The sequence below is a fragment of the Sturnira hondurensis genome, unplaced genomic scaffold, assembly GCF_014824575.4.
Source record: "Sturnira hondurensis isolate 20B ecotype Veracruz unplaced genomic scaffold, ASM1482457v3 Scaffold0004136, whole genome shotgun sequence".
NCBI classification, from domain to species: domain Eukaryota; kingdom Metazoa; phylum Chordata; class Mammalia; order Chiroptera; family Phyllostomidae; genus Sturnira; species Sturnira hondurensis.
Window position 1 is genome coordinate 29126079 of NW_028076767.1, and position 15919 is coordinate 29141997.

The window sequence follows — 15919 nt, forward strand, 5'->3', positions numbered from 1 at the left end:
TAGCTAATGTACCATGTTACACTGGGCAAACCATTCTGCCTCTGAGCCTCAGTCTCCTCATCTGGAAGATGGGGATCGTTAGGAGGATTAAATGAGCTAATGAGAATGAAAAATTTAGCACAGTGTCTTTAGAAAACTGAAAGTGCATTATCACTGTGGTTGTCGCTGTGACTGTCCCCAGTGGACTTAAAGCCCCGGAGCCCCCTCACCCCAGACTTGGCTCACTAACAGCGCCTCCACTCCCTCCACCCCTGTCCTCACCTCACCCCACAGAGCACAGGAACTGGGTGAAAGGGAGCATCTCTCTTTGCTTTGGAATTAGCTTTGTTTAGGTCTCAGGGCCGATCATTAACCAATCTTGGCTGTCTGATTCCACTGCCCAGGAGGCAGGGGGCTGCCCCAACCTCCCAGGGTCTCCTACCTCCTGATACCCTGCAGCACAGGAGAGAAGACTGAACCATGCTCTGTGCCTCATGTGTGACCTTGGGCAACCCTTCCTGGATGTCAGACTTTTTTCTTTATAATAAGGGACTTGGCTTTCAAACTTTTTTTGGCAGGGGGGACTCTAGACTCAGAAAAGACCTTGTGTTGGAGGTGGAATAACAGAGGGTAAGAGCGCAGGTTCTGAAGTCAGTCCCTGTGGCTTCAAACCTTGGGGCTGCTTTATCCTCTTTTACTGATTGTAGAGAGAGAGAAGGGGAGGGAGAGAGAGATGAGACTCAGTTTCCACCCTCTGACCGGGGTCAATGGGAGCTGCATCTCACTCGGAAGTGAGACCCTAAGAAAGGTCTTTGCGTAAAATAAGCGCTCGGCACACGTCTGTCTGTTACTTGGACGCCCAGTGGGTAAAACAGATAAAGTGGCGGCAGCTGGAGTTGAAATGGGGGAAGGAGTGAAGTCTTCACTGTTTGCCAGGCCGCTCTCTTGGAGCCTAAAAACTCGGGGGAAACAGTTTGAGAACCAACGAAGCAGATACTACAAAGTAGGATCCACAAACTATGGCCCTTGGGCTGCATCGGCCCACAGCCTGCCGGCTGAGAATCATGGTAACATTTTGAAGTGGCTGGAAAAAAATTGGTAGAAGAATATCGCATGATGTGAAAATGGTATACAACTTTAATTTCAACTAGAAATTAAAGTTGCCCTTCATTTATTTCATCTTTAATACAACTAGATGAATAAAGTTTTATTGCAACACAGCCACGCACATTCCTTTATGCATTGTGTGGGGATGCTTTCTGTCTGCAAGGGTAGAGGTGATTGGTGGTGACGGGGGCGCTGGCAAAGCCTAAAGCAACTATCTGGTCATTTGCAGAAAATGTTGGCCCACCCTGGCCCTAGAGCACCTCTTCCCTTCCACGTGGAAGCCTTTGACCTTGCCTAGATCCTGCCTCTGCTACTTTACCCACAATGTGATTGATTCTGGACACACCACGTCACCTCCCTGACCTCATCTATAAAGTGCTTATAATCATTTCTAGATTTCAGGGCTGCTGCGGGAATAAAACAAGCAACACCCCTCATTGCATGATGGGGAAATAACCTCACCACAGTACATGAGATTAATGTAGATGGGACACGGATCAATATTCATATTCTCAACAGATATATATTTATTATCGTGCATATTCAAAAAGAACATAACCAGCACACAAAACTCACAGTGTCGTGGATACCGGTTGTTGTGCTAGCTAGGGCGACAATCCGGAGGTTCTGGGATGGATCTGCCATCCCTCTCTCAACAAGTGACTTACATCTTTGGGTGCTGGAGCATCTCTCGCCCCAACATCACGTTCCCATTGGCTAAACTTAGTCACATGACCACATCTAATTGCAAGGGAGGCTGGGAAATTCAGCATTTTCTCTGCCCGGCTATATGCCCAGGTGGGGGTTCTTTTACTAAAAGAACAAAGGAAGAATCAATGCTGGGTATAAATTTACAATCTACGCACACATATGTACCAGTGTACAAGCTTCCTGCTGAAAGATACTTATGTAAATAAAACAAGATGTTTTAAAAGCAGACAGGATGTGGCAGCCATTTTGCAACTGTGTTGGAAAGACCAAGGGAATCACAGAGATGTCAATGAACAGTCCTGATGTCTTTGCGCCTCTGAATTGATCCTGGAACTGCCTTTCTCTGACTTCTTGATATTTGAGGAAACTAAATCCTTTAAGCCACTTGCAGACAGGTATTCTTTTACCTGCAGCCAAAAGAATTCTCACTGATTGCAACTGGTTTCATGGGTAAGAATGTGGGCCTGGAGCCAGACTGCTGGGTGCAAAGTCGGGCTCAGTCTTGTGCCTACTGTGTGACCTGGGGAAGTCACTTTCCCTCTCTGAGCGTTTGGTTAACCATCTAAAAACATGGCCTCTACTTGTGTTTTGTTTTATTTAGAACACAGTTTCAGAGTGAATCCAACCCCCTCAGTTCTCCCTATTTGTTGCACAAGGCTCCTCTTCTGTTGTATCTATTTATTTAGCCCCTTTATCTCCATTTCTCATTCCCGTCCTTCCCAGCACGACCACTCTGATGTGTTTATACTGTGTAGCTCTTCATTTGCTCACGTTCTTGCAAAATGTTTTGTCATCATGTGTATTTTAATTTACATAATGGAGATATAGTCTAGCTCTCCTTCTGGCTTTAAAAAAATCACAACTGTTTTATGAGATTCATTTCTACAACTCTATTTGCTCCTAAAAGCAGCACCGGGCTCCACGGTGCATGCCCACCCCACCTCACCTTCCCCTTCACTAGTGATCACCTCCGTGTGGCTACCAACCTGCCACCACGGAGAATGCTGCAGCGAGCGTCGTTGCCTGTGTCCCCTCACGGCCCTGTGCCAGAATCCCTGTGGCATGTGCATTCAGGTGAAAACCGCTGAGTTACAGGGGATGTGCACATCGAATCTGATCAAATATTTGCAGGACACCCTTAATAAACACGGACTCAGGTTCCCCTCTCTCTAACAGTGCGCAGAGTTTCAACAGCCCCCATTCCTGCCAACACTTGGCTTTGTCCAGCTTTCTCATCGTTTCTTATTGTTGTTTCGATTTGCATTTCTCTGGGCATTCGTGATTTTGAGCATCCCTTCAAGTGCTTTAAAGCAAGGTTCAATTCTAGTACCTATTACATAAGACTGTTTTGAGGTGGAGACAATGTATGGAAAGTATTTAACTATGTATAATACATAGCAAATCCTCGATAAATGCAGTTTTTAAAGTACTATGGTTTGACTTAGTTAATTTTCAGTTATTATTATGACTATTAAAACACTTGGCACATAGTAGGTGCTCAATAAGTGTATTCTCTTTACCTTCCCTGACAGCCTTTGGACGTCTGCACCCCTAGCCCTCCACCTTGCTGGGGTTGGTCCCCAGTCCGGTTCCCCAGCCTCACCTGCGTTCTCTTCAGTCTCCCAGTTGAGGTCCTTCTGAGTCTCCTTCTGGCCAAAGAGATTCTTCAGGATGGCGATGGCGATGGGCAGCATCATGGTCGTGGAGGCCGTGTTGCTCAGCCACATGGACAAGAAGGAGGTGGTCACCATCATTCCAAGGATGAGCCTGGGAACGGAGGGAGTGAGAGGCGGCTCTGGAACTGGGGCCCAGGGGGTCCTCTGGTCTGAGTTTGCCTCCCGTGAAGCATACAGCCCACTCATTTTTACAGACGGCCTCCACAGCAGGGTACGGTTGCTGTGGCGTGATACCCAGACGCTCCACCACCTCCCCCCAAAGGGCCCTCCCAGCCCCCTCTTCCCCTCCCCCTCCCACTGGTATCAGAGCCCTCATTCATCCCCCGGCACCCTCCCTTTGTTCAGCCCCGCCCACTACCCGGAACTAGAGTTTGACCTTTGTTCTTTACATTCAACTTTTAACCTCCCGGCCATTTGTTTAATTTGTAGTCGAAAGTCAGCTCAAAGTGGATCTTTTTTCAAAGGCTCAGGTAATTACTTCAACTCTCACCTTTTACTGAAACGTCCTTCCCTTCCCCACTGATTCAGGTCCCTTCTAGCTTATTTATTCAGTGCTTTCCATCTATTTCCGAACTAGCGCCATGGTGTTTTCATCATGCAAATTTGAAACATGTTTGCCAGCGGCCCCATTGGTTCCTCAAGGTCAAATGTAAGGCGTCTCCAGGACGTCACCCCTGCCTCTCACGTGGGCTCCTATGGCAGGTGTGTCCTTTGGGTATCAAGGCTGCAGATGGAATCTCTCCCCAGACTTCCGGTTCCTCCACGAGCAAACACAGCTTCCCAGCCTAGCAGAGTGCTTGGCCCAGAGCAGATGCTAAAAACCTACAAGTTATCCACAACCTCCTTCTCCCTCATCCCTGCCCTCACCCCACCCTAATCCCCATCATAAAAAAGCTCTCAAATTCTGTCCACCTTCCCTGCCACCACCCTCGTCCTAGCTGTTAGCACCTCTGGTCTGGACACCCAGCACAGTCCCCTGACTGGGCTGCACCCAGCATCTCTCTGCTCTTCTGCTCTCCACGTGGCAGCCAAGAGGAATCTTTAAAAAATGCAGATCTCCTCATGTCACCCCCCAGTTTAGAACTCCTGGGAACAGAGTTTCACACCCAGGGCACGATCACGGATATCTTTCAGGATGGAAAGGGAGGAGGGAAATACATCTTTATTTTACTAACATCTGATAGAAATGACTTCCTTCTGTGATAAACACAGTCCATCAAGTTCAGAGGCATCAGAAGTGCCAGGGACCTGGTCACCAATTATTGAAAGATCACAGATACTTTCAAATTGCCTTGTGTGTCATAGGTGCGGACATCTTGGCATACCACTGACCCTCAAATCCATCTCAGAACTGCAGATGTTTCGAGGCCAGTTGCTAGATCTTATCATTTACTGGAGAGGGGCATGTGTAGTGATACGCCATGGATTTGTGTGTTTTAAAAAGTTATTTGGATGACTGCACTTGCTGTAATTATCGTGGCTGTTGTTTTAAAGTCCATGTGCTGCGCTTTATGATTTAAAAACACTATTCCAGGCCCTGGCCAGGGCAGCTCAGTTGGACGGGCATTGTCCAGCAAACCAAAAGGTTGCAGGTTTGATTCCCTGTCAGGGCACATGCCTGGGCTGCAGGTTCAGTCCCTAATTGGAGTGCGTGATCAATGTTTCTCTCTCACATTGATGTTTTTCTCCCTCTCTTTCTCCCTCCCTTCCCCTTTCTCTGGAATCAATAAAAGGGGGGGTGGGGAACCACTCCAGGAAGGAATCCTTAAGATTCACCAAACTGAAGAAAAATGAAAAAGAAAGAAAAGAAAAAACATGGAAAGTTCAACAACAATCCTATTTAAGAGGCCATTCATTCCTCTTATAATAAAAGTTCAAATCCTAGCCTGGGGCCTGAGGCCCTGCGGGAATAGACCGCACCTTCGGTCTCTCTAAGGCCATTTCTATTCACTCCCCACCCACCCTGTTACTCAGCTGGGAAACGGCAAACCTGGGTGATAGGGGCGGCCGGCATTTGCCATGCAGGTGTAGGCTATCATATTGCCATTTTACAGGAAGTCATTTCCCAGGACAGGGAAGGAGGAATCCAAGTCCCGAGCAGTCATACTATTACATGGCCGCTTCTGAAACGACTGGACACACATCCCTGAGGGTGGGGGCTGAGAATCAGCATTTCCACCAATGTCCCAGTGATTCTTACACACTCTAGAGACCCCCACCCCAAGAGCCTAGTACTGTGTCTGGTGCACAGAGGGGGCTCATTACATACGTGAGGAATAATGAAGTGCGTGGAGGCGGGACACAATGAGTTTGTCAGCCTGGGTGAGTTCCAAGCCAGAGTGAATTTGGGTTCCAAGAGATGGGACCCCTCTGCCCCCCGACCTTGGGGCTGGACCCGTTACCTGGCCTTACCAGGCCGGCTGGACCCCAACGATCATCAGGATCTTGAGGGCGATTCTCCGGTGCAGGTTCCATTCCTCGATGGCGGTGGCCATGATCAGACCGCTGAGGAAGAGGAAGTTGGTGTCCAGAAAGTACTGGGGGCAGACCACGCTGGACTGCAGGATGCCCAGGAGGGGGAAGAGGGTGATGGGCAGCAGGGCCGTCACCGAGAGTGGCAGGGCCTCCGTGCACCAGTACACCGCCATGAGCAGAATGACAAACAGACAGCGGCCTTCCTGCAGGAGGGGAGACGCGGGCTCAGGACGGTCGGCAGAGCACAGGGCAGCAAAGGGAGAGGAGGTCCCGGAGCAGGACCCAGAAAGGCACACGGGGAGGCAGGAGACAGGCAAAGGGCCCACAGCTTTGGCCTCAAGCAGGTGGCATCACCTGGCTGAGCCTCATGTTGCCGGACTATAAAATAGGGAAGTTCTACCTGTCTGGTGTACAAGACTATTTCAGGAGGATATGAAATACCCAATTGCCTTAGGAGGAGACCCTGAGACAAGCGTGAGAGTGAAAACAGTTTACTTAGTAGGGGATCCCAGAAAGTTCTAGAAGGGCAGTGGGGAAGCAAAACTGTTGGTCGCTGGGGTCACTCCTGATGGAGACCCTGGGAGACGGTGTAGATAATGCCTCAGAAGCTGAGCTATTTATCTGCCGATTCCCTGGCCATCACTAGTTCGGGCTGCTCCCGGGACCACTCGCTGCCCTGCCCTTCCAGCGTCCCCTGTGTGCAGCCAGAGGACCCCAAGCTGAGCATCTCAGCGGCCGTAAGCAGCTCCTGGCGTGTGCGGAGCGGTGAGTGCCCGTGGGGATGTGGAGGGAGCACCAGGAGGAACGGCCACATCCAAGCCCGACACACAGCGCGAGGCCCGACCCTTGGTGCATACTCTATAAATAGCAGTAATAGTGATGAGTACTTTGCTGTGCCTGGCTGGTGGGAAGAAAAATGGTATGGCTGCTATGGAAAACAGTATGGCGGCTTCTCAAAAATGTAAATAGAATCACCGCGTGGCCCAACATTTCCACTGCTCGGGATCTGGCCCAGAGAACTGAAAGCAGGATGTCAAAGAGGATTTGAACACCCCCCTGGTCATGGCAGCCTTGTGCACAAACAATAAAACATGGAAGCAACCCGGTGTCCACTGACAGATAGACAGGAAAAAAATGGGACACACACACACCGTGGAATATTATTCAGCCTTAAAAAGGAGGGACGTTCTGACACATGGGACAACAGGGATGAACCTTGAAGACAGTGAAATAAGCCAGTCACAGAAAGATGACGATCGCACACTCCTTGAGGCGCCCAGAGTATTCAGACCTCAGAGAGACAGAAAGCAGATGAGGGCAGAAGGCAGAGTCCCAAGGTCTCCAGACCTTGTTCCTTTGAATTTTAACTTCTGGAGATCGAAGGTTGGGGAGGTGTCTGACTGGACAGGCTCCCTTTCTCGGTCACCTCAGAGTCAGCACTTGGCCTCCTGGCCACTTTGCTCTGTCCAGAGGTTCGGCTGCAAGAAGGTGGCCCGGGGTAGGTGGAGTCCTGGCTGCAGGTGAGACATCTCCCAATGCCCCCCCGATGGTCTCCTTGGCCAGGAGAAGCTAGCGTGACTCAGTGGAAACCTCCAGGGGCAGAGGAGGGTGAAGGAGACTGTACCCGAGAAGACAGGAGCCAGAAAAGCAAGAACCCTCGTCCTAATTTTATTTTATTTTTATTCTATTTGTTTGTCCTCCCCTGAGGACATGCTTATTGATCTTAGAGAGGGGGGGTGGGAGGGAGAGAGAGAGGAAGAGACACATCAATATGAGAGAGAACTATGGATCAGTTGCCTCTCAGATGTGCCCCGACCAAGGACCAAACCCACAATCTGGGCATGTGCCCCTTTGGTTTACGGGACGACCCTCCCACCAGCTGAGCCCAGTCCTCATTTTAAAGCCTGACCTCAGATGCCAGATCCGGGTAGAGCCCTATGTGGGTGGGGTTCAGGGATGGCTGAAATGGAAGAGAAAGAGTGCCCACGAAATTCCTAGAGCCGAGCTGTCCACACGTAGCAGCTCAGGCCACAGGGGGCCATGTAAGTTTAAACTCACTCCAGTCTAATGAAATTGAGGATTCCGGTTTCTCAGTCACACGAGCCACCGTCCAAGAGCTCAGTAGCCACAGGAGACTCGTGTCTACCGTTCTGGGGAGAGGGTATACGGCACGTCCATCATCACCGAAAGTTCTGTCGGAGAGAGCTGCTCGGGAGAATCCGGACCACAGGGCCTGGGAGCCTGGGCTTAATGTTTTGGCTGCTGAATTTCTGTGGCAAGTCGCTGAACCGTCTAAGCCTGCATTAGTTCATCCGCAAATCGGGGGTAATAGTCTGGGGGGTATGTACATCACAGGGGATCCCACTGAAATCCTTTCTCTAACTTTTCTGATATTTCCTGGAGAAATATCTGCTCAGCAGTTGCTCCAACATCATAACACAACTATTCAGTATTTATTCTTTACTTTTTTATTTGTTGTCCCCTTTCTTCTTCTGTCTCACACTGTCTTGTTGTGGTCCCCTTGTTGTGGTTCCCACGCTGACCATTCAGCACAGGGTTGAGGCCATTCTCTCAGGTCAGGTCTTTGTCACAGGCAAGTGTGGAGAAGGGGCCGGGAGGGGGCTGGGCCGGCAGGTGTCTGAGCAACCGCACTGTGGGTGGTCAAGGAGTCGTGGGTCGCCATCGCTACCCTGAAATGTGTCTCTGCTCTAAGAATTAGGCAAGCTGTGGAGACTCGGTGTGAGGACCCAAGAATGTCGCAGATCTTTGGCGTCTCTTTCAGCTTTCATGTCTCTTTGACTGACAGAGAGAGAGAGAATTAGGACAATTACAGCAATGTTGCTGATCATTACCCATCCCCTGTCTCCCACCTGACTTCCAATACCCTCTGCCTCTCACCAAGGGCCTTCCAGCCCCCTCTTCTGAACTCCATCCCATCACTTGTGTCTCAGCGACTGTCCCTTCCCCCTGAGTGTTCTCCAGGCTTTGCCAGGACTAGGAAGAGCTCCCAGGGCTGAAGAACGCGTCCGAAGAAGTTTGCTTCCTGCCTGGGAGCTAGAGGCCCGCACGGCTGGCTCTTCTGCCCTTTGGTTCAAATCCCATCATCACTGTCGCCCCCTTTCACACACCAGGGGCGGGGCTGTGGTCTGCCCGTCTCTGCAAAGACAACATTCTCTTCTCCTGTGGTTACTTTGGGTGGCTGTTCCCAGAAAGGTGGGTGGTTTCCACCAACTTAAACCAGAAGTTCTTCCACCTCGTAGTTTTGTCCTCGGAAGTGCCGTAGTTCCTTTCATTTGTCTGCATTTTCTAACCTTTATGTGATAACCGTGCACAGTAGAAAGAGCCTGGGCTCTGGAACCAGCCAAGCCTTCCACACTCTGGCTGTGTGATCCTGAACCGGTTACTTCATGTGCTTGGCCTCGGTTTCCCTACTTGCTGTGGGCACACGGTAATGGTGCCTACCTCAGAGAGTGATCTGTTCAACATAAGAGAACCACTGACCTAGGGATGGCCACACGGGAATGCTCAGTAAAGATGACTCTTGGTGTGTTGGATACGTTAGTAATAACCACATGTTAATGGGACTTTATTATTAATAATTCAAGCTCAATTTCTTAAAGTTGGGCTTCAAAAATACTTTTCTTAAAACTTAAAATAAAGTCTTAAAATATGACAGCCAGAATGGATGTGAAATCACTTAAACATTCTCAGCAGGGAGTGGTTATGTGTTACTGAACTCCCTGCAGGGCCCAGGACAGCCCTACAACGGAGATTTATTCATTCCCAGGAATGTCAATGTCAATAGTGCCAACACTGAGAAATCCCGGTCTAATCTAACCCTTCTTAATACAGTGGTCACCCAGAGAAGGAAAGTGGCTTGCCTGAGGTCACACAGCAAGTCAGAGGTAAGGACTTGTTTTACCTTATTTCCGTGAAAGACTACGGGCTTTATCAGGGCTGAGACTGGGGTGAGGCTGGTGCACAACCCAGGCGGTGAGCCCAACTTGAACTTTGCTCCCCGGGTGCCTCACCTGGCTTACCCTAGTCCTGGCCCTGGTTGGGAGCAAGAGAGGGAGGTTCCCCACAGTCCTGAGCAGCCCTATTCCTGCCAACCCAACACAGGCATTTCTTACAGGAAGGCTTATAATCCCCACCCCGATCACCCCTACCAAAGAAAGCTCAGCTCTCGGGTTTAGCCAGTCCATTACCACAGGGATTAAAGTCTGCAGGCGAGAAACACAGGAGGCGAGGGGGGGAAAGGGAATGCCAGGTCAGGTGGTTAATTTTTGAGCTGGGGGATGACTTCCAGGCAGACACAAGGCGGCTTTTTCCCCCATTGCCCCAAGCTTGCCCTGCTGGCTCACTCGGGACAGAGAGGGCACCAGTCTGTTCTCTGAGTCCTGATGGGGAAACTTTACTCACCATCTTCCCCCACCCCTCGCCGGGTCCTCCCTCCCCCCAGCTCCCTGGCATTTCTGTCAGGGCACTGGGCTGTGCCCAGGCTTGTGGCAGGCACCAGTGACTCTGTGCCAGGCCTTTTGGGGAGCAGGACTGGGTCCAGCTGCCACTAGAGGCCTGTTCCCCAGTAGTGTCCAGGGCCCAGGCAGTGGGAAACCCTGAACTTTGAACTCTAGCAAGGCAGAAGCCATGGCTTAAACTTCCTCATACCCCCTGACCGCCCCCCACCCAGGGACAGTATCACAGCTCCTGGAGTCACCCGGGCTTGAAGCATCGTGGCGAGGCCACCCTTTCCTGGGGTCAGGACCTTGGGCAGACGGCTTCCCTGCTCAGAGCCTCAGCGTGCTCACAGGTAATCGGGGAATGACGGCATCACAGAGTCACCACGGTGGTACAGCCCCCAGGAAGATGGCCAGTGCTGGAGAAGCAGGAGCTGTTGTGACCAGTGGCCAGAGGGCCAGGAGGTGGGGGCTGAAATCCGGACCCGATACCACGAAGCAGAGGTGCCTATGAGTCAGTGCGCCTGGCAGGCAGCACCAGAGTGCCTGCGTTCGAACCCTGCCTCCCTCGCTTCCCAGAGCAAGTGACTTCATTCTGCGCCTCAGTTTCTTCATCTGAAAAATGGGGTGATGCTAAGAATTCCAACCCCATAGAGCTGTTGCGAGGATGAAATAAGTCAGTGCAGGTGAAGTGCTGGGAGCGGTGCACAGTGGCGTAAGCGGTGTACACTTTAACCATCACATCCCCGATTATCTGTGAGCACGGGGATGAGATAACCGTCACGTACAGCCGCCGGGCTCTGGCACTCGGAGCACATCTTGCCCCCTCTGAATGAGAACTTTCACCCCCACGATCCGTAGGGCATTCAGGCCGGCCACGTGGGATGACGGCAATGAGTGCAGTGGCACACAAACACGGACCCCAAAGTAACAAGAGTCCGGGGCACACACACTGAAGACCCAGGGGAAGGACCCGGCCTGGTGAGAGGAGACAACTGCAGAGAACCCCCGTCTCTGCAGAGGCCACCTGGCAACTCGGCCCAAGGCCTCCACCTGAACAAAGGGAGTTCAATGAGGCCGGCTGAGGCTCAGGCCACTGGGAGCCTGAGAAAGGGCACAATCCTGTCGACCACTCACACACAAGCTGCGAGCTTTGGACTGACAGGTGCCCTCATCCCTAAATTAGGATGCACACTGCGCCACCCGAGGGAACTGGGAGGGTAATCACAGGGAGCATGGCCCTTCTTTGAGAACCCTGTGATTCTGGGAGCACTGTCCCCCCCACCCCACTCTCTGAGGCCAGGCTCCCTCCTTGCCCCAGAGCAGCGCCACCAGTGGAGACGGCTGCAGGCATTGAATGCTCACTATGCACCAGGCATGGCTCCTGTGGATTCCCTTGTTAAAACCCCACCCGCAGCCCCGCGAGGCAGCTCCGATACGAATGGTAGCTGAGAATAAAGAAGCTACCATTTATTGAGGGCGTACACTGGCCGGGCGCCCAGCCGCGCCTTCGACATGCACCAGCTCACCTACTCCTCATATGACCCTGTTTAGAAAGGAGGAACTGAGGCACGGCGAGGTTCGGCAGCTCTTTTATCCGCATGCGCTTCTAGCCGGAGATGAAGCTGTGGTTCCCACCATGTGGTCTAAGCCCAGGGCCCTAGTCCCAGTCGTGGGCCCTAGTGCGCAGCTCAGGGATGAGGATACCAGTGATGGGAACAGCCAGCATTTACTGAGCACTTCCTGTGCGCAGGCGCCGGGCTCAGCCCTCGACACACAGTGTGACTCTTGCTCCTCGCACTCCCTGGTAGGTTCTATCAAAGACAATGAAAGGACAGACACTCCACAGAAAAGCACTTCACAGGCCCTTCCACATCCCCTCTGGGTCCTGAAGATCAGCAGAGCCAACTTTACGGTGCCCGCTCCGGAGGAGGAGACTGGGGGTTGGAGGGGTAAGCCAGAAACGAGCACAGGGTGACCCAGAGGAAAATAACTGAGGCCACCCAGAAATCTGGTCTGAATTCCAGCCAGGGCTCCCGCTACCCTTGAAACTCTCTGAGAAAGCAGTTAGAGGCCACCTGTCTGCCTTTGGGCCCGAGACTCAAGGGGGTAAAGAGGAGAAAGTAAAGAGGGCGACTTGCCCCAGGAGACCTCTGAGGCCAGCTCCCCTGTCCTCCCCCCACCCCACCCCCCACCTCTGGACTAGAGTGTGTTAGTCCCCTGGACTCATCAGCAGAGGATGTACAAGTTCAAGTGCAACTTCAGGTTCTCGGAGCCATTCATTAAAAGTGTTCCTGGGGTGGATCACATGCTGCAGCTGCCCAGGCCTCCCTAATCATTCCTGAGCCAGGTCAGTGGGTGGCAGGGGGTGGGAGCCCCCAGCAGCCTGGCTCAGCCCCAGGCAGATAGAACACGTTGTTCTGAAAAAGAGGCCCCTTGCTGTGCAACCTTGGGGTGCTCCTTCCCATCTCTGGGCCTCGGTTCCCAGCAGTGTGTTTACAGCCCCGCTCAGGGCTTTTCCACCTCCCCTGCTCCTGAGAGCCTCTCCCACACCCGTGGGGGCCTTTCTCTGGTGGAAGCGGAATCCAGCCTCAAGGCATCAGGGTGGGGTCCGCCTTTGAATCCCATCTAGGCTCTCGAACTTCTCTGCCCTGTGATCAGAGGGCCAGAGGCGAGCCCCAAGCTCCCGGAGGGGCTCTGATGAGAGCTCAGGAATAAGTTGGACGTTTCTTGAACACCTGCCCACTCCTACCTCAGGGCCTTTGCACTTGTAAAGTGCTCTTCCTTTGCGCATGCTCAGGGCTCCCTCTGTGAGCTGTGCAGGTGAAATGTCATCTATTTGAACTATTCGTTCAAAGGTCCCCTTCCCATGAAACCTTCCTGACTCTGCAATGGCACCACCCCATCCCTGACTCGCCTCCCCCTTCTCTGGTTTTACTCTCCATGGCACTCACCGCCATCGGACACACCACCAGGTCTCATTCATCTGTGCACTTGTTTTTAATGTCTCCCCCTGGAAGGTCAGCTCCATAAGTACAAGGACTTGTGACTACTGGGTTCACGGCCACGTCTCCCAAGAATCACAGTACATGGAGTGTCATAGGTGCTCAATGAATACTTTTGGACTGACTGTATTAACCACTTGTGGTCAGTGCCCAGCGTGAACACCGAAGAAATATCTGTTTCGATTCTGTGTTCATTCTGGGAATATTTCTTAGGCATGTGCTTGGGGCCGGGTGCTGGGAGTTCAGTGATGAACACGACGGGCAAGGTTCCTATGTCTTTCCTGCTTGAAGGGCACTTGGCTGTCCACAGAGCGCTCGGCTTCCCTGGCCCCTCGCCACAGACCCACGAGGACGAGGTGGGCAGGCCGGTGAGACAGATGAGGAAACCGAGGCTGGCGAGGAAGTGCCTTGCTCCCCCTCACAGGGCAAGTGCTTGGCCAAGCCAGGATCCGTCCTGGGCCAGCTGAGGCCACATCCTGAGTGCCCGCCGCTCCATCTCACTTCTCTCAGGCACTGGGGGTCTGCCCTGCCCAGCATTTTCAATTCTCTGCTGTTTACCATTGTTCCTCACTCCCCAACCCTGTCCCAGCGGGCCCTGGGAGCTGACAAGGCTGGTGAGTGACAGGGAGTGGGCCCCTGCTGCTGAGGCCTGACCCTTGGAGTTCTTCACCCCACTCCTATGAGGTGGGTCCTGTCAATGTTCTCATATTATAGAGGAGGAAACTGAGGCACAGAGGGGTTAAGTAACTTGCCCAAGGTCACACAGCCAGGAGGTGGAAGAGCAAGACTGGAGTCCAGGAAGCCTGGTCCTAGAGCTCACCCACTCATAATGCTGCTGCCCCTCCTCAGGTTGTTTGGGGCAGACCCCCCCTTCCTGGACTCCCACAGAACAAGGTCAGAAGCAGAAAACGAAGCCAGATCTTAGCACCCACCAGTTTAGCGGGGATGAGACGGTCCTCTCAGAACAGGTCTCGGACTTCCTTAATTCTCCCCGCCACCCAAACAAGAGGTGGGAACTGGGCTACGGGCAGGGCACAGCGTCAGCCCCCTGCCAGGCTCCCTCAGGCCCGGACACCCCCTGCTCTGAGCAGACCACACTCCCAACACTTACTTCTCAGTAAACTGCCTGCACTTCATTTTCGGGAAGCCTGCTGTAAACTTGGTCCCTTTCCCAGCCCGTTCCAGAGAACTCCCAGGGGGCAACGAAAGGGGCGGGAAGTGGTTACGAGGAGCAGGAAGAATGTTCCTGCCCCCTCTCCCTCACCCCCAGACCTCCAGAGCCAGCTTGTCATGAGAGAAAGGTGTTAGCAAGCTCATGAAAGCGAGGGGACAATCGGGGCTGTGGGTGGCAGTGAACAAGGGCTTCTCTTGTTTCTTCACCCAAGCAAGGGACAGGCACTGTTCCCTCCCACTGTGAGTCCAGAGGGCAGAGAGGACGGTCAGCTCTGGCCAGTGGAGCCCGAAGTCGGCCTCTGAGTCAAGCTAGGAGGCCAGGGGTGGTGGCTTGTCTTGCCTGGAGCTCCCTCCATTTCCAACTTGTGTCCGCTCTGTGGGGCCTTCTGCCAGGCTGTGTGCCCACAGGAAGCTCACCCCTCCCTGGGCCTCAGTCTCCTTGACAGAAGAGGCCTGGCCCAGAGCCTCATTGGGGGACCAACAGAACGAACGCACTCAGGACAGGGCTTCTCACATTCGGTCGCACTGACATCGGGGCCTGAGGATTCTCTGTGGGGCCACCCTGTGTGTTGTAGGGTGTTTAGCATCACACTTGGCCTCTGCCCACCAGACACCAGTAGAACCTCCCCCTGCCAATTGTGACAAGCAAAAATGTCTCCAGACTTTGGCAGACGCCCCCCAAGGAGCAAAATGCTTCAGAACCACTGATTTCCAGCATTTCCCACAGTAGGTGATTTGTCCGTGGAGGAAGGCAGCCCACATTGGTTCAGCCCTTTACAAGCATCATCAATTATATCATACCCATTTACAGATGAGGAAACTGATGCACAGGGAGGTTAAGAGATTGGCCCAAGGTCACACAGCATATTAGAAAGCCAGGATTTGAATCACCGAAGCAGCCAAACCCAAGCTCCCCTCCACCATGCTTAACCACCCACGTTAGATCCTATCTTCAGTGAGCTCTGAGACTTCCAAACAGTGTCAGAACAACATGTCTCTCCCCTGAGAAGCGTTCCTGGCTGTCCCCACCCCATCCAGCCTCCACTGAACCGTGGACTGTGGAGGCAGACGTGGGCTTGAACGGCAGCCCCACTACCCATTCAACGGCTGTGAGGGGCAAGGCAGGCGGCTTCACCTCTTTGAGTCTCAGCCTCCTCACCTGCAAAAATGGGTCTATCCCCCTTGCGTTGCTCAGAATGGTAGACGGCGCAAACTCTGGAGCTAGAATGCCAGCCTTTGAATCCCAGCCCTGCCACTTTTAGGGTTGGGAGCTTGGGCACCTCACTAAACCAGTCTGAGCCTGAGGCTCCTCATCTGTGAATGTGTGGGGCGCACA

At 52.7% G+C, this 15919-nt stretch overlaps 1 protein-coding gene across 2 annotated transcripts in view; it reads right to left on the minus strand.

Moving 5' to 3' along the window:
- Positions 1-15919, minus strand: part of SLC13A3 (solute carrier family 13 member 3) — a 60306-nt gene that overhangs the window by 34622 nt on the left and 9765 nt on the right. For both annotated transcript variants that reach the window (XM_037044203.1, XM_037044204.1), the window contains exons 2-3: positions 5886-6151; positions 3401-3564 (exon numbers count right to left, since the gene is read on the minus strand). In XM_037044203.1, the coding sequence (XP_036900098.1) occupies positions 3401-3564; positions 5886-6151 (430 nt within the window). The remainder of the gene's footprint in view (positions 1-3400; positions 3565-5885; positions 6152-15919) is intronic.